This window comes from Narcine bancroftii, chromosome 9 (genome assembly GCF_036971445.1).
Source record: "Narcine bancroftii isolate sNarBan1 chromosome 9, sNarBan1.hap1, whole genome shotgun sequence".
Classification (NCBI taxonomy): Eukaryota; Metazoa; Chordata; class Chondrichthyes; order Torpediniformes; family Narcinidae; genus Narcine; species Narcine bancroftii.
The window spans coordinates 61,382,207-61,402,931 of record NC_091477.1 but is presented as its reverse complement, the minus strand read 5'-3'; the positions used below and the strand labels follow the sequence as shown (position 1 = coordinate 61,402,931).

Genomic DNA, 20,725 nt, shown 5'->3' with positions numbered 1-20,725 from the left:
TGTATTTAACGAAGGGCTTTTTAACAATTTTGTTGGGTAGTTCACTACTTAAATCTGGCTGGGGATTGCGGGTGCAGTACTATGAACGAGAGGAGGAGCTGTTAAAGAGCAGCGGGAGAGGTAGGTGCTCATTTAAATTTCTCCATTGGATGATTAGCTATAGCCAATGGTCAAGCAGAAGGGCCAGTGTATTAGTAGCCAGTGTAGGAGTAGGATCTTGAGGCTTTGGTTTAAGAGGTTTCAGTGAGTAGAGGCTGAGGTGAAGAATAGTGGTGAGGACAGGTTTTTCTTACTCCTTCCTCTTAATAGGGAATGACACCCAGAGCAGGGAGATGCTCTTCTTGCAGAATGTGATTTGTCAGGGAAGCCAACATTAATGCTGATGACTTCATCTGACAGACGTTCATCCAAATGCAGCTCCTTACAGATGGAATTGAAGCTGGAGCTGGATCATTTGAGAGGTTGAGGGGGTGATAGACAGGAGTTACAGGGATCCAATCACCCCGAGGAAGCAGGAAGAAATTAGCTAGGTGACAGTCAGGAGAGGGAAAGGAATTAGGCAGGCAGTGCAGGGTACCACAGTGGCCATTCCTCTCAGCAACAAATATATCAGTCTGGATACTGCTGGGGGGGTGGTGGGGGGGTTTACTTGCCTTAATGACTATCAACCAGTAACACTTACATCAACAGTGATGAAGTGTTTTGAAAGTCTCCTGTCTGAGCGGTGACATGGATACGTTCCAGTTCGCCTATTGTAAAAACAGGTCTATGTTGGATGCCATCTCACTGGCTCTACATAAATAAAGCCCTGGAACACCCAGACAATAAACATGCATTCATCAGGATGCTCTGTATTGACTACAGTTTGGCATCCCCTCAAAACTGATGTAAACTCAAAGACCTGGGACTCAACACCCCACTGTGTAAATGGATCATGGATTTCCTCACCTCAAGACCACTAACAGTGAGGATTGTTAAGAACATCTCCACAATCTCCAGAGCACCATAGGGCTGCATTCTTAGCCCCTGCTCTACTCACTTTACACCTACAACTGTGTGGCTCAGATCGACAATAACACCATTTATGAATTTGCCAACGATACCATGGTAGTGGGATGTATAAAGTAAAGTGATGATCCTGCATTCAGGAGGGAGATTGAAAACTTGGCTGAACGGTGTCACCAAAATTAAGGAACTGATTGTTAACTTCAGGAAGGGAAAAACAGAGGTGTACAATCCAATGATCATTAGGAGATCAGAGATGGAGAGGGTGAGCAAATTTAAGTTCTTAGGAGTCCCTATCTCGGAGAATCTTTCCTGGACCCAACACACTAACAGCATCATGAAGAAAGCACATCTACTTCCTCAGGAGTTTGCGGAGGTTTGATATGACACCAGAAAACCTTGAAAATTTCCATAGAGGTGTGGTGGAAAATGTGCTGACCGGCTGCATCATGGTCTGGTATAGTGACACCACTATCCCTGAGCGTAAAGCCCTGAAAAACGTAGTAGACAACTCAGGACATCACAGGCAAAACCCTCCCCACTAACGAGAAAATCTACAGGGAATGCTGACATCAGAGGGCAGCAACAATTATCAAAGACCCTCACCACTCAGCACACACTCTGTTCTTGCTGCTGCCATCAGGAAAGAGGTATAGGTATACAAGACTTTCACCATCCAGTTCAGGAATAGCTGCTACCCATCCACCATCAGACTCCTCAACAACAGACTCATTTAAAGACTCTTACTTGTGCACCTTTTTGATTTTCTTTTGTTCTCTCTGTATTGCACAGTTAGTTTGTTTACATTTGTTATCTGTTTATAGTTCTTTATTTGTTTACATGTATACATTGTGTACAGTTTATTTTTTGCACTACCGATTAGTGGTAATTCTCCCTCACCTGCAGGAAAAAGAATCTCAGGGTTATGTGATGTCATGTATGTACTGACAATAAAACTGAAATCTGAAGGCAATGTTATTTTTCTTTGGCTTGGCTTCGCGGACGAAGATTTATGGAGGGGGTAAAAAGTCCACGTCAGCTGCAGGCTCGTTTGTGGCTGACCAGTCCGATGCGGGACAGGCAGACATGATTGCAGCGGTTGCAAGGGAAAATTGGTTGGTTGGGGTTGGGTGTTGGGTTTTTCCTCCTTTGCCTTTTGTCAGTGAGGTGGGCTCTGCGGTCTTCTTCAAAGGAGGCTGCTGCCCGCCAAACTGTGAGGCGCCAAGATGCACGGTTTGAGGCGTTATCAGCCCACTGGCGGTGGTCAATGTGGCAGGCACCAAGAGATTTCTTTAGGCAGTCCTTGTACCTTTTCTTTGGTGCACCTCTGTCACGGTGGCCAGTGGAGAGCTCGCCATATAATACGATCTTGGGAAGGCGATGGTCCTCCATTCTGGAGACGTGACCCATCCAGCGCAGCTGGATCTTCAGCAGCGTGGACTCGATGCTGTCGACCTCTGCCATCTCGAGTACCTCGACGTTAGGGGTGTGAGCGCTCCAATGGATGTTGAGGATGGAGCGGAGACAACGCTGGTGGAAGCGTTCTAGGAGCCGTAGGTGGTGCCGGTAGAGGACCCATGATTCGGAGCCGAACAGGAGTGTGGGTATGACAACGGCTCTGTATACGCTTATCTTTGTGAGGTTTTTCAGTTGGTTGTTTTTCCAGACTCTTTTGTGTAGTCTTCCAAAGGCGCTATTTGCCTTGGCGAGTCTGTTGTCTATCTCATTGTCGATCCTTGCATCTGATGAAATGGTGCAGCCGAGATAGGTAAACTGGTTGACCGTTTTGAGTTTTGTGTGCCCGATGGAGATGTGGGGGGGCTGGTAATCATGGTGGGGAGCTGGCTGATGGAGGACCTCAGTTTTCTTCAGGCTGACTTCCAGGCCAAACATTTTGGCAGTTTCCGCAAAGCAGGACGTCAAGCGCTGAAGAGCTGGCTCTGAATGGGCAACTAAAGCGGCATCAGTCCAGTCCAGGCACAGGGAGAGCAGCAGCGGCCCCGGCCCCGGTCCGGGCGAAGGGTAGACGGCGGCGGCCCCGATCCGGGCAGGAGCAAGGGGGAGACGGCGGCCCCAGTCCGGGCACAGGGAGAGCAGCAGCGGCCCCGGCCCCGGTCCGGGCGAAGGGTAGACGGCGGCGACCCCGATACGGGCAGGAGCAAGGGGGAGGCGGCGGCCCCAGTCCAGGCACAGGGAGAGCAGCAGCGGCCCCGGCCCCGGTCCGGGCGAAGGGTAGACGGCGGCGGCCCCGATACGGGCAGGAGCAAGGGGGAGGCGGCGGCCCCAGTCCGGGCACAGGGAGAGCAGCGGCGGCCCCGGCCCCGGTCCGGGCGAAGGGTAGACGGCGGCGGCCCCGATACGGGCAGGAGCAAGGGGGAGGCGGCGGCCCCAGTCCGGGCACAGGGAGAGCAGCGGCGGCCCCGGCCCCGGTCCGGGCGAAGGGTAGACGGCGGCGGCCCCGAATACGGGCAGGAGCAAGGGGGAGACGGCGGCCCCGGCCTTGGTCGAGTGAGGCAGACGGAGGCCCCGGTCCGGACAGGGAGTGGGAGGCGGCGGCCCCAGTCCAGGCACAGGGAGAGCAGCAGCGGCCCCGGCCCCGGTCCGGGCGAAGGCAATGTTATATTTCAGACATAAATACATGACATCACATACAACCCTGAGATTCCTTTTCCTGTAGGCAGAATTATTACTTATTGGTGTACAACAAAAAAAAAACTTGTACACAATGTACATATATATGGTTGGTAAATAGCACGAGGTGTTACAAACCCTGCTGTTTCAGTATTGGTTAGATTGATCTTCTCTTAGTATGGTTGGTTGCCTCAGTTACACTAATGGAGGATGACCACTAGGGAATAATATCCGTTATCAGACTCAGCTTCAGTTCTTTTCCCGGGTATGATTTGGCCTTTTAAACACAAGACACCCTCTGCCAAGACAGGCCCACCACAGGGTGATCAGACCTGGGTGTGTGCCCCATAATTGTTCTCCTCTTGAGTCGGGTAGGGATTTATCATATATTTTGGCATATGTCAAGTAGTGAAACAAAAAAACCTCTCAAAAAAATGGGGGTCAACTTATATGCCGGATATATTTTTGAGCTCTTAAATTTGGCTCAAAATCCAATCTGTGCTGATCTGGCGTATAAGTCGACCCTTGACAAACTGATTCAGCATATGTTGACCCTGAAAAACAAAAAAAAAACCCAACTGCGACAGATTTTCATTCAGATTTTTAATGAAAACAACACATTTAGAACCCTTCAAAATCACTCTCACTATCATTGTCTGAAGCAAAGATGTCAGCAAACATATCCATACTCTCACTGTATAAACAGTCATCACATGGATCCCAGTCTGTATCTGATGAGGCGGTTTCAGCTTCACCCTCATTTTCCAGCCTTGTTCTTCCATGCTTTTTAAATGATACTATCACTGTCTCTGCTTTAAATTTGTCCCATACCTTGAGTAGGAAGTTACACAGCATATCAAGTGAAGCAGCACCCATTACCCCACCTTTGGTAAACTACGTCTCCGCACTCAACAACCATGTATTCCATTCCTCGCGCACATGATCTTTGAATGGCTTGTTCAAGCAGACATCGAGAGGTTGCAATATAGATGTCAAACCACCCGGGATAACTGCCATGTAGAACTAATCTACTTTTAGTCTCAGTTAAGTGGCTACAAAACCTATCCCAGACTGGCAAATTCCATTCTTTGTGTTAACCCATTGGCCGCCTGTTCCACACATTGTCCATCCACAGTTTTACACCATTTTCATCCATCCATCCTTTTTCATGAAAATGTACAAAAATACCGCTGGGAATTTTATTATTGGTTTTCTTCTGTAACATGATTTTCCGACTCTGGCCAATGAGTGATTCCTCTTCTCATCAAATATTGTCTTTTTGGGTATTATTCTTTGTCTCTTATTTCTTTCTCCATCTCTTACCAACTTCTCATGCACATCAAATTTTCTTGCAGCAGCACAATTAGTTTTCATGGCCATTTCTATCATGTTCAACTTAAAATTGCTTCATATTTTTGTCACATACTGCATTGTTTCAATAGACCCTCCGCGATAGCAATCACCTCCAGCCAACACCCAGCAGATCAACCTACGTGATCTTTGGAGGTCAATGTGTTCGCCGGTCAATGGCCCATTTCAGGCATCACAATCTTTGGGGGTCGACTTATATGCCTGTTAACAGGGCAGCTCAGGCAGCCAGAAAATGGGGTTGACTAATACACCAGATATGCCATAAAACCCATAAAAGGAGCCTGAAGAAGGGGGTCAACTTATACGCTGAAATATATGGTAATTGTCTTTCTGAGCATCTGTCTTGAGATTCCTACTTACTTCAGAAGTTTGGTCATGGATTTGGCAACAAATCCTCTGCAATCAATTTCAACCAGCCACACCCTCACTTTCCAGCCTACTTCTGTCGCAAGATTAGTGTAATGTAATGTCTTCTATCCTTGCACCTCATTTAAGGTACCCTTCCAAAGAACTGCCAGCTCAGTAATGAAGACAATCTACCATGAGCTGGACCAAAGTACTAGATCTGGTCTCAGGTTTGTGCTGGCAATTTCTGGTGGAAAGGTGAGTCACTGGCCAACGTCTACAAAGTCTCTGGCCTATGTTTCAGAGTGAGGAGGAGTGGTTCCTGTGACTTACTCCCTCTTGAATAAAAGGTATTAGGCATGGGAGGGTGTCTGGGTTCTGGGTATTTGATGGCAAGGCATTCAAAGTTCTTTTTCATAGAATCATAAAATACTACAGCACAGAAAACAGACCACCCAGCTCCTCTAGTCCCACTGACCTCATCCAGGCCTATCCCATCCATGTATCTATCCAATTTATTCTTAAAACACACAATTGAGCCCACATTCACCACATTAGATGGCAGCTCATTCCACATTCACACCACTCTCTGAGTGAAGAACTTCCCCCTAATGTTCCCCTTACATCTTTCCCCCTTCAGCTTAAAACTATGACCTCATATTTATCTCACCAAATCTAAGTGGAAAAAGCCTATTCACATCCATGCTGTCTGTACCTCTCACAATCTTGTAAATCTCGATTAATCTCCCTTCATTCTTCACTTCAAAGAATAAAATTCTAACCTGTTTAATATTTCCCTGTAACTCAACTCCTGAAGACCCAGCAACATCCTAGTAAATCTTCTCTTCACTCTTTCAATCTTAGTGATGTTCTTCCTGTAGTTAGGCACCCAGAACTTCATGCAATGTTCCAAATTTGGCCTCACCAAATTAAACAACTTTAACTTAACATCCCAACTCCTGTACTCAATACTTTGATTTATAAACGCTAAGATGTCAAAATTTTTCTTTACAACCCTGACCACATGTGACACCACCTGCAGGGAACAAAGTATCTGTGTTCCCAGATCTCTCTGCTCCTCCACACTCCTCAGCGCCGAACTATTGACTATATATCTCCTAACTTAGTTTGTCCTTCCAAAATGCATCACCTTACATTTGTCTGCATTAAATTCCATCTGCCATTTTTTGGCCCATTCTCTCAATTGGTCCAGATCCCCCTGAAAGCTTTTAAAATCTTTCTCACTGACCACAATGCCTCCTATCTTAGTGTCATCAACAAACTTGCTTATCCAATTCACCATATTATCATCCAGACCATTGATATAGACAACAGTTCCTTCGAGTTCGACTGTTAGACATCTCATCACTTGATTGTGTTTCCAGGTACACTGGCCTTGGGTGATACTGACATTGCATCCAACCACAAGGAGCTTGAGGGTAGCAGGAACTGTGCAGAGGGGTCTGGGTCCTCTCCCAATCACAGATGTAGGTTAGTGGGAGAGAGAAGGACATCATATGTGGCTCTGATGATAAAGCATGTTCTCTTTTATTCCTTATTCCATTGTCCTTCCATGTTAGTGTCCTTCTTTCAGTGTTCTCCCATTTTGTCCATTGTCCTTGTTTTGGTTGAGAAATGGCTTTAACAAACTTGGTTGCTTCTTCTGTTGGTGCACTTCCCCTACCACTAGTTGCTTATGTTCAGATGGGCTTGTCTTCTGCCTTTTTGTTTCAAAGCTAAAGCCCCCTCCACTATGTCCCAGGGTCATAGTGCTGATTTTGCCTTCTGTACCACTGCAGCAGACTCTAAGACTTCTGGGTAGCCCGAGCCACTTCCTTGTTTGTCAGCTAATCAGTCTCTCCATTTTCCTAACATTTGAGGGAGATGCTTCATATATTGTTGATGGCCACGAGTTGTGGTAAAAGGCTGAAATGCAGGCATCACACCTTTAGCTTCCTTGGGAGAGCAGTGTTGTCAATTTGCTTCAGGCCGCCGATTATATACTGCCTGAGTTGGTCAACCTACTCAGTGTCTTTTAGGGTCACATTATACCAACGTCCGATGGGTTTGATTGGTTTCTCTGCAAACCTGCCCTTGACAGTGGAAATACTGGGAGATTTGCTTGGTTTAATTTCCACTTGTGCCCATTTGAGGTTGTTATGAAGATTATGGAAGTGGACTCAATGTTCACAAGTGAAAAATAAAGAAATGTAAACTGACTGTGCTATACAGAGGAGAAAAACAAACAGTAAAATGCACGAGTAAGAGTCCTTAAATGAGTCCTTGATTGAGTTTGTTGTTGAGGAGTCTGATGGTGGAGGGGTAGCAGCTGTTCCTGAACCTGGTGGTGCGAGTCTTGTGGCACCGATACCTCTTCTCTGATGGCAGCAATGAAAACAGAGCATGTTCTGGGTGTTTCTCTTTTTAAATTTTCATCTAGGTTTGTGGCACAATAACAGGCCCTTCCGGCCCATGAGCACGGACCACCAAATTTACACACAATTAACCTATAAATCCTTTATGTTTTGAAGGGTGGGAGGAAACCAGAACACCCAGAGGAAACCCAGGCAGACACGGGGAGAATTTACAAACTCCTTAGACAGCAAGGGATTCATACCTGGGTTGCTAGCACTGAATAGCACTTCACTAACTGTTATTTATGTTAACCATACCACCTAGATTGACATTGAGATTTACATCACTGTGCTACAATGTGATGTGGCTCCTTGAAGATTGATGCTGCTCTCTGATGGCAGCATTCCACGTAGATGCGATGTACATGTGGGGGGGGGGTTTTGCCTGTGATGTCTGGGGTTGTGTCCACTACCTTTTACCAGGCTTTATGCTCAGGGGTATTGGTGTCCTCCTACCAGACCGCGATGCAGTCAGTAAGCATACTTTCTACCACACCTATGTAGAAACTTTCCTGTGTTTCTGGTGTCAAACCAAATCTCCACAAACTCTTGAGGAAGTGGAGATGGTGATGTGCTTTCTTCATGATGGCCATTGGTGTTTTGGACCTGTTGTGGGTGAGCGCAGTGGAAGAACTGAGACAGCAGGATGTGAGCTCGTTTAGCACAAATGATTTACTTTGAAGTTCACGCTGCAACCTTTAAGGCCACCCGGAGCCTGCCTCTCGTGCACCGGAACTCACGTCTGAACCAAAAGAGAAAGACCCATGATGCCATATTTGCCACAGCGTGACAAAGGGGGCTGGTTCACCTTTGCAATTATGTGCAGCTTCACACAACCCCTACCCCCACCCCCAAGAACTGGCACGAGTGGTATCACTACGTGTCGTGGGTGAAGTCTGCTGCCTCAGTGGCTGGCCTTTACGTGCTGGTGTTGGGACCTTTACCAGTTCTGACAAGTCCAAGTGTGCTGGTTTAAGGCAGACCAGGGTGGAAATTCCTCTCTGCCCCCTGTGTCAAGCGTGAAAGTAAATCTATTACACTGGAGCACCTTGTAGGGTCACGTAGCAACGCTGGAGGGGTGGCCTGTGTTTGCCCTTTGCACGAACACATAGTCGCAGGTGTCTAAACCTGTGGGGTAAGCAGAGGGTGGGTGGCAGTGTCATGATGGTGGTGGTGGTACAAGTGATCCTAGTTTGTCTCTCAGTCTTTCCAATACAATCGTGGTACCAGAATTTTGCCCTGGTTATGAAGGCAGGAATTAGTCTGGGACTGCTGGGGGTTCACTGTGGACCAACTCTGCTGAAGAGATCTTGAGGTCGTCCTTTGGCTTTGTGCGGAGGAGGAGGACCCACGATAATTCATCCACCCAGTTTGGCCTCTCTATCCATGCCATCAGTGCTGACTTAAGGTGGTGATGAAAACGCTTGACTAGTTGTTGGACTGGGGTAGTAGGTAGTGGTGTGGTGTAGCTGGGTGCCCAAGAGTTTGGAGAGTTCATTCCAAAGGGCCGAAGTGAATGCATTGGAACTCCAAAGTGGGATTCACAGGCAGAGATGAAAATTTGGGTGCAACAATTGGTGTTGGTGATGGGGACAGCCTCTGTCCACTGGGTGAACCTGTCCACCATTGTGAGCAAGTAGCACGACTCTCAGGAGACTGGCAAGGGGCCCACTATGTCAAGGTGGACATGCTGGAACCTGTGAGTCAGTGTGTCAAACTGTTGGAGGCGGGGCTTGGTGCACTGCTGAACCTTCACAGTCTGGCAGTTTGTGCAAGTTTTTGACCACTCTGTGACCTGCTTGCGCAGCCTGTGATAGACAAATCAGGAGAATATCATCTGAGGGATGGGAAAGGCCGTGTCGCATGTCAAAAACTGTTCATCTCCATTGGGCAGGGATGATTGGTTGGGGTTGGCCGGTGGAGATTTTGCAGAGTAAAGTCACACTGTTGGTGTCCAGTGGGACATCCCAGAGCTGCGGACTCATGATCGCGTCCTGAAGCTGTGGGTCTTTGGATCATCCTGATGGGCTCAAGCCAGTTCGTGGTAGCTGATGCCATGAGGCAGGGCGTGAAGAGCTGGCCTGGAGAGTATGTCACCGATTATGTTCTCTTTTGCCAAGAAGTGGTGGATGGAGGTGGTGAACTCCAAGACGTAGGATAAGTTCCACTAGTGGCGGGCGGATCATGGGTCGGAGGATTTGGAGAAAGCAAACATGGCTTGTGGTCCATGTAGACTGTGAAAGGCCACCACTCCAAGAAGTAGCAGAAATGATGAACAATGAGGTAGAGGGCTAGCAGCTCTCTGTCAAACGTGCTGTACTTCAGTTCAGGCGCTCGTAGGTGATGACTGAAATAGAGGAGGGGCCTCCAAGTGTTGTCCACGAACTTTTCCAGGACAATGCCCATCACTGTGTTGGATGCATCAACAATAAGGACTGTGGGCACATCCGTGTGTGGGTGGACAAGTATCATTGTGGCAGTCATGGCCCCTTTGGTTTTCTGGAATGCGGCCTCCGCCTCATCAGTCCACTTGATATCTCTCTTGGAGACTGACAATAATGCAAAGGAGTGGATGCATGATGCTGGCAACTGCAGGGATGAACCTGTTGTAGAAGTTTGCCATATCCATGAATTCTTGCAGCCTTTCAGAGTCATGGGTCTGGCGAACTGTCGTATAGACTTCACCTGGTCAGGTAAAGAAGTCAATTTCCTTGAGGCTGAACTGGAACTTCGCCAGGTTAATAGTGAGGCCGAACTCAGCCAGCTGGTCAAAAAGCTGGCAGAGGTGTGCGATGTACTCTTCAAGAGTCTTCCTCACTACCAGGATATCATCCAGGTAGATGAAGAGGAAGGGCAAGTCTCTGCTGACTGTGTCCATGATGTGCTGGAAGGTCTGGGGTGTGTTCTTTAGCTCGAATAGCATACAGAAAAACTCAAAAAGGACAAAAGGGATGATGGTAGTGGTCTTCTGGACATCGTCTGGGTGAACGGGGATCTGGTGGTATCCCTGGATCAGGCCTACCTTGGAGCAGATGTGTGCGCCTTGAAGGTTTGCTGCGAAATCCTGTTTGAGAGGGATCAGTTAGTGGTCAGCGTCGTTGTGTCATTGAGGTATCTGTAGTCTCTGCAGGGTCTCCAACTGCCATTGGAGTTGGGCATCTGGTTGTGGGGAAAGGCCCATGGAACGGAGAGATACCAAATTCTTTCATGCGCTTAAACTCTTCCTTGGCAAGGTTGATCTTGTCGGGAGCCAGGTGTTAGGCTCGGGAGTGTATGGCCGGACCTGTAGTTGCGATGTGGAGCTGGATGCCGTGCTTCAGCATGGCAACAGTGAACTGGGGGCACAGGATGGAGGGATAGCTGGCAAGGAGGCAACTGTATTGGCCGTGCAAAGTCTCCACAGAGGCGAGCTGGGTGGATGGCTTGTTAGACATGCTGAGGGGTACTGTTTGGGATGTCTCTGAGTGGACCGGTCATCTGCCCTGGAGGTCTACCAATAATAGACAGTGTGCACGCAGGAAATCTGTGCCCAGAACAGGCTTAACCACGGATGCCAGTGTGAATGACCAATTGAAAGTCATGTCGCTGAAACATATAGGGACGTGGCTCTTGCCTGAAGTCTTAATGGTGCCGTTGTTGGCTGCACACAGGGTGGGACTGCAAAGTCTCGTGCGTGTTTCAAGTGATGTTGTGGGAATCATGCTCATCACTGCACCCATGTCCATGAGGAATCTGTGGCCCGAGATCCTGTCCCAGACATGATCGGCTGGCCAACCACTGTGGCCTCTAACAGTGGCTGGCCCTGTTTGTCCAGAAAGTGGGCAGCTTTAATGCAACAGCGCCTACAGCTGTGGGGTCCATTGTGCTGAGTCTTCAGAATGTGGAGACTCGTCATGGTCACCAGTGTGGAAGTGTGTGCATGAGTGCAGCAAAGAGTCTGAAACAGCACGCTGTGAGCTAGTTAAGCACAACTGATTTACTTTGAAGTTTGTGCTGCAGTTTTTAAGGCTGTCCAGAATCCACCCCTCACATACCGGGACTCACATCACACTGACGTAAGCGCGTATACATACTTCTGGACTGTACCAGAGAGAAGGACCCATGATGCCGTCTTTGCCCCTGTTGCCCCACTGACCACGCATGACAAGTGGGTCTGGTTCGCCACTACAATTATGTGCACTACCACAGGCCCAGGAAAGATCCTCTGAGGTAGTAACTCCCAAGTACTTAATTTGCTCACTTTCTCTACCTCTGATCCTTCACTGATCACTGGATTGTAAACCTCTGGCTTCCCTTCCTAAAGCCAATAATCAGCTCCTTAGTTTTGATGACATTGAGTGCAAGGTTGTTGTTGGTGCACCATTCAGCCAAGTTTTCAATCTCCATCCTGTATACAATACTATTATAGTATTGTCAGCAAATTTGCAGACATTGTTGTTTTCGTATCGAGCCACACAGTCATATGGGTAAAGTGAGTAGAGCAGGGGGCTAAGAATGCAGCCCTATGGTGCTCCAGTACTGATGGAGATTGTGGAGGAGATAGTCACACCGATCCGCACTGAGTTTGATCTGTGGGTGAGGAAATCCAGGATCCAATTACACAGTGGGGTGTTGAGTCCCATGAGGAAGTTTGCTGATGGTTTTGAGGGGGATTTGTCATTTGGAAAAATGAGGCTGGGACAGGATCTCCAGAGAAAGATGTTGTAGAAAGCCTACAAGATAGCTTTTTCGAGCAGTTTGTTGATGATCTCACTGGGGGATTGGCTGCACTGGATTGGGGGTTGTGTAATGCACCAGAGGTGATTAGAGTAAAGGAACCATTCAGGGGCAGAGATCACAATATGATTGAGATCAATTTGAAATTTAACAAGGAGAAACAAAAGTCAGATGTGTTAGTATTTCAATGGAGTAAAGGGAATTATAGTGGCATGAAGGAGAGAAAATGATAGCAAAGGATGGAGTTTCTGCAAGAAATGGGGATGGTGCAGGATAAATACAGACCAAAAAAGAGGAAATAATCAACTGGAAAAAGTCACAACTGTGGCTGATGAGGAAAGTCAAAACCAAGGTGAAAAGCAAAAGAGAAGGTGTACAAGGAAGCAAAAATAGTGGGATGGTAGAGATTTGGGACTTTTTTTAAAGCTTGCAAAAGGTAACTAAAAAACTCATAAGGATGGAAGAGATGAAGTATGAAAGTAGGCGAGCAAATAATATCAAAGAGAATACAAAAAGCTTCAAGTATATAAAAAGTAAAATAGAGTTGAGAGTGGTTATAGCACTAAGATAGTCCACGAGAAAACAATGCTGGAGAAATAAGAAGTCAAGATGGCAGTGAAGTTCAATGAGCATTTTGCATCAGTCTTCGCTGTGTTTCAGTTGTCAAAGAGTATCAGGGAAGGGAAGTGTGTGCAGTTACTGTTTCAAGGGAGAAGATGCTTAGAAAGCTGAATGGTCTAAGGGGGGGATACAGATGGTCTGCACCCTTGGGTCCTGAAAGATGTAGCCATAGATTGTGGAGGCATTCGTAATGACTTTTCAGGGATTAACAGGTCAAGTTTTTTTTTGTGGCACTACCAATTAGTAGTAATTCTGCTACGCCAGCCGGAAAAAGGAATCTGAGGGTTGTGTGTGATGTCATGTATGCACTCTGACAATAAATCTGAACTCAGAAATCTGATCTGGTCCTAAAGGAGTGGAAAATTGCAAAGATCTCCTCACTATTCAAGAAGGGAGAGAGGCAGCAGAAAGGAAATTGTAGACTGGTTAGACAGATCAATGGTTTGGAAGATGGGGTCGATTGTCAAGGATGAGGCTATGGATACTTGGACAGGTTAGGACACAGTCAGCATTGTTTCCTTCAGGGAAAATCTTGCTTAACAAACCTATTGGAATTTTTTGAGGAAGTGACAACCAGGGAGGTGCAGTGGATGTTGTATATTTCAAATTTTAAGGAGGGCTTTGACAAGATGCCACATAAGAGGCTACTTAGATAAGAGCACATGGTATAACAGGAAATGTACCAATGTGTGTAGAGCATTGGCTGATTGGCAGGAAGCAGAGAGTTAGAATACGTGTCACTTTCTGATTGGCTTCCAGTTGCTGGAGGTGTTCCACAGGGGTTGGTGTTGGGGCCCCTTCTTTTTATGTTGTATATGAATGATATGAATGGCTTTGTGGCAAAGTTTGCAGATGATACGAAGTTAGGTGGAGAAGCAGGTAGTGTTGAGAAAACTTGATGACTGCAGAAGGACTTGGACTGATTAGGAGAATGGGCAGAGAATATATAAATGAAATATAATGTCAGAAAGTGTACAGTCATGCAGTTTGGGGAGAAAATTGAAAATACCCAGATGTAAAGGGACCTGGGAGTCCTCGTACAGGATCACATGAAGGTAAACTTGAGTTGGGTTGGTGGTGAAGAAGGAAAATGTGATGCTGGCATTCATTTCAAGAGGAAAAGAATAGAAGAGCTGGGACGTGATGTTGAGGGTTTATAAGGCCCTGGTGAGACCTCACTCAGAGTATTGTGAGCAGATTTGGGCTCCTCATTTAAAAAAAGGAAATGCTGACTTTGCAGAGGATTCAAAGGAGGTTCACTAGGATGATTCTGGGAATAGGAGGAGCATTTAACAGATCCTGGCCTGTACTTTTTAGAATTTAAAAGGATTCTTAAAAATTTTGAAGCTCCTCGAAGATCTGGAACCTAATATGAGAGGGATGATTGATCATTTCCAATCTAATTGCAAAGGGGTGGGATTTGGCCTTTATGAAATTATTTCTAAATTCTAGGGACAGTTCCCTGGACAGAATTAAAAAAAACTATGGGAACAGGATTTTCAACAGTTAATTTCTGAAACGACGTGGAAATCTGTTTTGAAGCATATACACTCCTCTTCTCTTTGTGCTCGACACTCATTATTACAGTTTAAAGTCATGCACCAGGCCCAATATCCCAACGTCCAATTAGCCAAATTCTATTCCAATCTCTCTTCTAAATGTCTAAATGAAGAAAGTTCACTGTATCATATATTCTGTTATGTCCTTCTCTTTCCAATTTTTTGGAAGGGGGAATTTCGTACCTTGCCTTTAGTTCTTAATATTAATTTGTTTCCAAATCCTTTTCTTGCTCTCTTTGGAATAAGTGGATCAACAGGTCTAATTCTGATGGCTTCTCAATCCCACGTTGTTGCACTCACCTCCCTTATCACTAGAAAGGCCATATTAATAAGATGGAAAGATGCTATCCCACTCTCACACTCAGTGGATGTCCGATATGATGGCATGTCTGACTTTGGAAAAAATTAAACGATCCATGGCTGAAATGAATCTTAATTTTGTTTCCTTATTGGGTTCTTTTCTCAATTATTTTCAAAATTTGTAAGATTAACTATTTTCTGGTTTATGGATATTGGTTTTCTTATTTTTTAAATCAGCAGTAGTGGTCTGTCTGTGTTAAGCCAATAATCTCTGTAGGGTGGGGTTAGATAAGTAGAATAATAGTTTAGTGGTTTTTTTTCACTTTTTTAAATGTAACAGAGGTTACAATACCATCTAATATTCTATAAGATTTGTTAATATTCTATTGCATTATCATGTACCTATATAACATTTATATAATGAAACTAATAAAAATATTGAAAGGAAAAAGAATTTAAGAGAATGAGGAGGATCTTACTGAAACATTTTGGATGTTGGAAAGTGTGGACAGAGTAGATTGTTTTGCATGATGGGAGATTCTTGGACAAGAGGCCACATATTCAGGGTTGAAGGGTGTCAGCTTTGACAGAGATGCTGAGAAATTTCTTCAGATGGAGGCTGGTGAATCTGTGGAATTTGTATCCACAGGCAGTTGTGGAGGCCGGACCACTGGGTGTATTTAAGGCAGAGATTAATAGATTCTTGATTAGCCAGGGCACCAAAGGTTATGGGGAGAAGGTTGGGCAGTGGGGCTGAGTGGGAAAATGGATCAGCTTGTGGCTTTCCATACCACTCCAGGAATCAATTACAAGACACGGTACTCCAATCCTGGCATTGCAGCCTACAGAACACCTATAACCGGCCTCCACATCGAGGATGTTCACTTCGGTACAAAACATACAACTTTACTCTGTGACACCTCGACCGGTAAGCCCCGTCCAATTATCCCCACCATATGGAGGAGGTAGATATTCAAAAAAGTACACAATTTAGCCCAGCCTGCTAAAGATGATGGCCAACCATTACGTCTGGCATGGCCTTCGCAAATTGGTCACCAATCGGGATAGAACATGCCAAACTTCAAAAGTCCAGACACACATTAAAGCCCCACTCCAAATCTTTGAACCTCTGCAGTGCAGGTTTAGCCATGTTCACATTGATATAGTGGATCCCTTACCAGTCTTCTGAGGAGCTCGTTACCTACTCACTATGGTAGACAGGTCTACCATATAACCAGAAGCTGTTCCTCTACCCGAAATATCCATTGAAACATGTGCCAGGGCAATTCTCATTTCGGGGTCCCTGAACACCTGACCTCAGACCGGGGAGACCAGTTTACCTCCAGTCTTTGGACAGCTTTAGCAACAGCACTCAGGACACAGCTGCACCACACTACAACCTACCATCCCCAGGCAAACGGCATAGCAGAGAGATTCAATAGGCACCTAAAAACAGTCCTGATGGACTGACTCATTGGGCCCGACTGGTGTCCCCTTAGGTATCCGAACTGCGCTGATAGAGGATTTGGAAGTCTCATCCTCCGAAATGGTATATGGGGCACCGCTGGTCATCCTGGGTGAATTCCTGGTCACCAACAGGGGAAATCGAAGACCCGGCCCCCCCACCCACGAGCTAAGCACAAGCGCGCCTTCATGAGCAGTTAGTAACCCTGGACCCTTTACCACCCAAAGCCCACAGGCAGCCGCAAATGTTTGTCCCCAGAGATTTTCAGAACTTCACACGTTTTCGTAAAATGCGGAGAGCACAGACCCCCGTTGCAGAGACCCTATGAGGGGCAATACCGCGTCATCCAGTACAATGGTTCCACCTGTTTTATTGAAATCAGAGGCTGAGTGGAGACCTTTACCATTGACAGGTTGAAACCAGCCCATTTGGACATTACACAGCTCATCGACTGCCCTCCTCTCCGCAAAAGAGTTCAGCCTCCCAAGAATAACAACATTCTGATCACCAGTTCTGGGGGTGGAAGCCCTTCGCAGCTCTCCCACGGGGCCTCACAAAATGAAGGATGAATGTGGCGATCCAGCAGGCTGCACAAGGCCCACAGCACTGCCCTCCAATTGGCCACAACTGGCCTATCAGGGAAAGTGGATCACAAACACACCAATCAGTGCTGAGAGGGTTTTGATTACACACCTCAGCTTGAGAATAAAAGCAGCGCTGCAAGTCCAATAAAGCTCAGTGTTAATGACACCCAACTGGGTTCGTTTCATTCTTTCTGGGAACAGTGTGTTCTTTCTGTGCTAACCTGCATGCAGCTATAACCTCTCCTGTGCAATAGGCTCCACAGAGCCTAGCTTGTAGCAGCCAACTACAAGCTCAAGATTAAATGGTGGTGGAGACTAGATGGGCTGAATATCCTTTTTCTACTCTATGTCTTATGGACTTCTGGTATCTTAACTGCATTGTATATGACCAAGTAGTTGGTGAAATGGTGCAGTAAAATCTATACTTTATATATAGATTATTGCCGTGTAGGCACACACAGGGCAGCACAGTCGGAGTAGTGGGTTAGCACGACATCTTTATAACAAATTCTAGCAAAATTAGTTAAGTTAAAGACAGTTTGTCGAATTCATCCTTCCATGCCATAAATTCACATTAGCAAACAATGCATATCAGTGATCAGGAAGAAAATATATTTTTAATTGCTTTACACATAACTTTGCAAGATAAATCATGTGATAATCCAGAGCATAACCTTTGTCGTTATTTTTCCTCTGCTGATTTCTGCTTTTGACCTGTAGATTACATCAAACTGGTTTAACAGAGAAATGCTGTGCAGACCTCGCCTCTGCTCTCAGAACAAGTCAGAGGGTGATATACTTAGAGCTGGGTTACAACAACCTTGGAAATAGAGGCATACAGCGACTCTCTGAAGCATTGAAAGATCCCAATTGTAAATTACAAACCCTGGGGTAAGTGCATCTTTCGTTAGCTTTGCACTTTGGAACATTTCAGACAAGACTTAGGACCATTATTGGATTTTTGGGTGACAATTACTTCCTCTTCTGTTCCTGTGACAAACCATACAATGAAAAAAATACAGCTTTCAAAAAAACAGAATACATACATGATATATTTTATGTAAATATTACCCCCTACAACCCGAACCCGCCCATCCCTTTCCACTCCCTGTTAACTACTCCTAAAAAATAAAAAGGAAACAAAGAGAGAGATCACATAACGTAAAACTTATCATGGTTCAGAACAACACCACTAATGTGTGGAAAGGGGATTAATAATTCAACCCCATATAATCCAAGTTTTAACAAAAAAAGAGTAATTATTACGTAAATTGTTATCTTTTTCAAATGCCATCTCTGAATACTCAAATTAGTTTAATTTTTCCAAGTTATTGCCAAACATTTTCTAGCCACAGCTAAATCCAATCTCAAAAAAGTTATTTGAAATTTAACTCTAAACTCAATTTTTTAGTTAGCCCAATAAAAATACCAAAGGACCAAGTGAAATTATAAATTTAAAAATAGCTTCTAAAAGTTCCTTAAATCTGTACCAAAAAGTAAATCTATACCATCTTACACAACCAAGGAGAATGTAAAAAAGAACCAACTTCCTTATGACATCGAAAACATAAATCAGAAGAAATATATTTATATTTCTTTAATTTCTCTGGAGTTAAATATAACTCATGAAGAAAATTATAATGAACCAATTGATACCTTACATTTAAAATTTTAGCCATATTTTCCTCATATAAAGTCATCCAATCACCTTGAGAAATAGATATAGACAAATCTTTTTCCCATTTTAATTTAGATTTATAAACATCCGGCTTGAGCATTTTATCCAACAATAAGGCTTTAATTTGATAATAAAAAAGAGTATTCAAAGATGCATCATATTTCTCTTTCATTCTTTGAAATGAAATGAAATAAAATATCCTGCTTCTAAAAATCTTATGCAAATTTTATTCCTCTCTGTTCCCACAACTTCAAAAATTGATTATTAACTGTAAAGCTTATTTTGAAATAAAGGAGTTTTAGCTGAAATTTTGCCTTGGATACGATAGCTTCATTCTTCTTAGTCCATAATTTTCTCATCAATCTGAGATAACTCAATTTCAGCCCATATCAAAGGTTCATAGGAAGTAGGAACAGGAATAGGCCAAAAATGGCCCATCGAGCCTGCTCCGCCATTCAATACGATCATGGCTGATCTAATTTATGACCTAACTCCACCTATCTGCCTTCTCCCCATATCCCCTAATTCCACTATCATGTAAAAATTTATCTAACCGAATTTTAAATATGTTTAATGAAGCAGCCTCAACCACTTCCCTGGTTAGAGAATTCCAAACATTCACTACTCTCTGGGAAAAACTATTTTTCCTCATCTCTGTCCTAAATCTACTCCCCCGAATCTTGAGACTGTGTCTTCTGGTTTTTGTTTCCCCGGCCAGCTCAAATAACCTTCCTACATTTATCCTATCCATACCCTTCATAATCCTATATGTTTCTATAAGATCTCCTCTCATTCTTCTGAACTCGAGTGAATACAATCCTAGACAATTTAATCTTTCATCATAAGTCAACCCCTTTATCTCAGGCATCAACCTCCTCTGGACCATCTCCAAAGCCAGTATATCCTTCCTCAAATATTGAGACCAGAAGCGGACTTAGTACTCCAGGTGGGGTCTCACCAGTACCTTGTACAGTTGCAACATTACCTCCCTACTCCTGAATTCAATTCCTCTAGCAATGAAAGCCAACATTCCATTTGCCTTCTTAATAACCTGCTGCACCTGCAACCTAACTTTTTGCGATTCATGCACAAGCACTCCCAAGTCCCTCTGCACAACAGCATACTGTAGTTTTTTACCCTTTAAATAATATACATCCACTTCAAACATCTTATTAATAAATTTCAACTGTGCTGATTCATAATAATTCTGAAAATTAGGAAGGTGTATACACAAGTGTCCTTGTGTATACTTCCAGATTAATTTCTGTAATGACACCCTTACCATTTTATCTTTCCACAAAAACTTCCTCACCATACATTTAAGTCAAAAAAAATTGAGGAATCTTACAAGGAATAGACTGAAAAAGATATTGAATTTGATGAAAAATATTCTTTTTTAACATATTAAAATATGTTAATATTTAAATATCAATTAATTGATTAATTGATTAACATATCAATTAACATATCCTATTAAATCTTTCCACTGATTCAAACTATATTTAATTTTAGACAATAGAGGCAGGTAATTCAATTCTTATAAATGATTAAAATTACCATTTATCTTAACCCCTAAATACTTGATCCGAACTGACTATTTAAATTTCATAATATGCCTACACAAAGAATAATCTATTTCAGCTAAAGGCTTTTCCCAATTAATTTTATAACCTGATATTTTACCATACTGCTCCAGTCCATCATGCAAATTCCTCAAACAACTTAAAGGTTGTGTTAAATATATCAAAACATTTATCTGCAAACAAATTTATTTTAAATTCATCAGATTTCACTTTAAAACGTTCAATATTACTATCTTGTCTAATCATCTAAGCCAAAGGTTCAATAACTAATGCAAACAGAGCTGGTGACAAAGGGAAGCCTTGTCTAATCAGTTTAGTTAATATAAAAGGTGAATATACCTGTCCATTTGTCAACACTCTAGCAGTAGACTTCTATATAAGGCCTTAATCCAACCACCCTCCACCCTACTATCCCAACCCCCTCGGAGCTTAACATACACATAGAAAGTATTT

General features: G+C 44.3%; 1 protein-coding gene and 1 long non-coding RNA gene across 5 annotated transcripts in view; one reads left to right on the top strand and one right to left on the bottom strand.

The window, feature by feature from the left end:
* LOC138743694 (NLR family CARD domain-containing protein 3-like) overlaps positions 1–20,725 on the top strand; it is a 120,254-nt gene that overhangs the window by 68,412 nt on the left and 31,117 nt on the right. The window contains exon 11 of one of the 2 annotated variants that reach the window (XM_069899306.1): positions 17,732–17,902. In XM_069899306.1, the coding sequence (XP_069755407.1) occupies positions 17,732–17,902 (171 nt within the window). Of the gene's footprint in view, positions 1–17,731; positions 17,950–20,725 lie in introns of those variants that run through there. The other variant, XM_069899305.1, reaches the window with a different exon arrangement.
* Positions 1–20,725, bottom strand: part of LOC138743696 (uncharacterized) — an 85,197-nt gene that overhangs the window by 56,216 nt on the left and 8,256 nt on the right. The gene's annotated exons all lie outside the window — the stretch shown is intronic.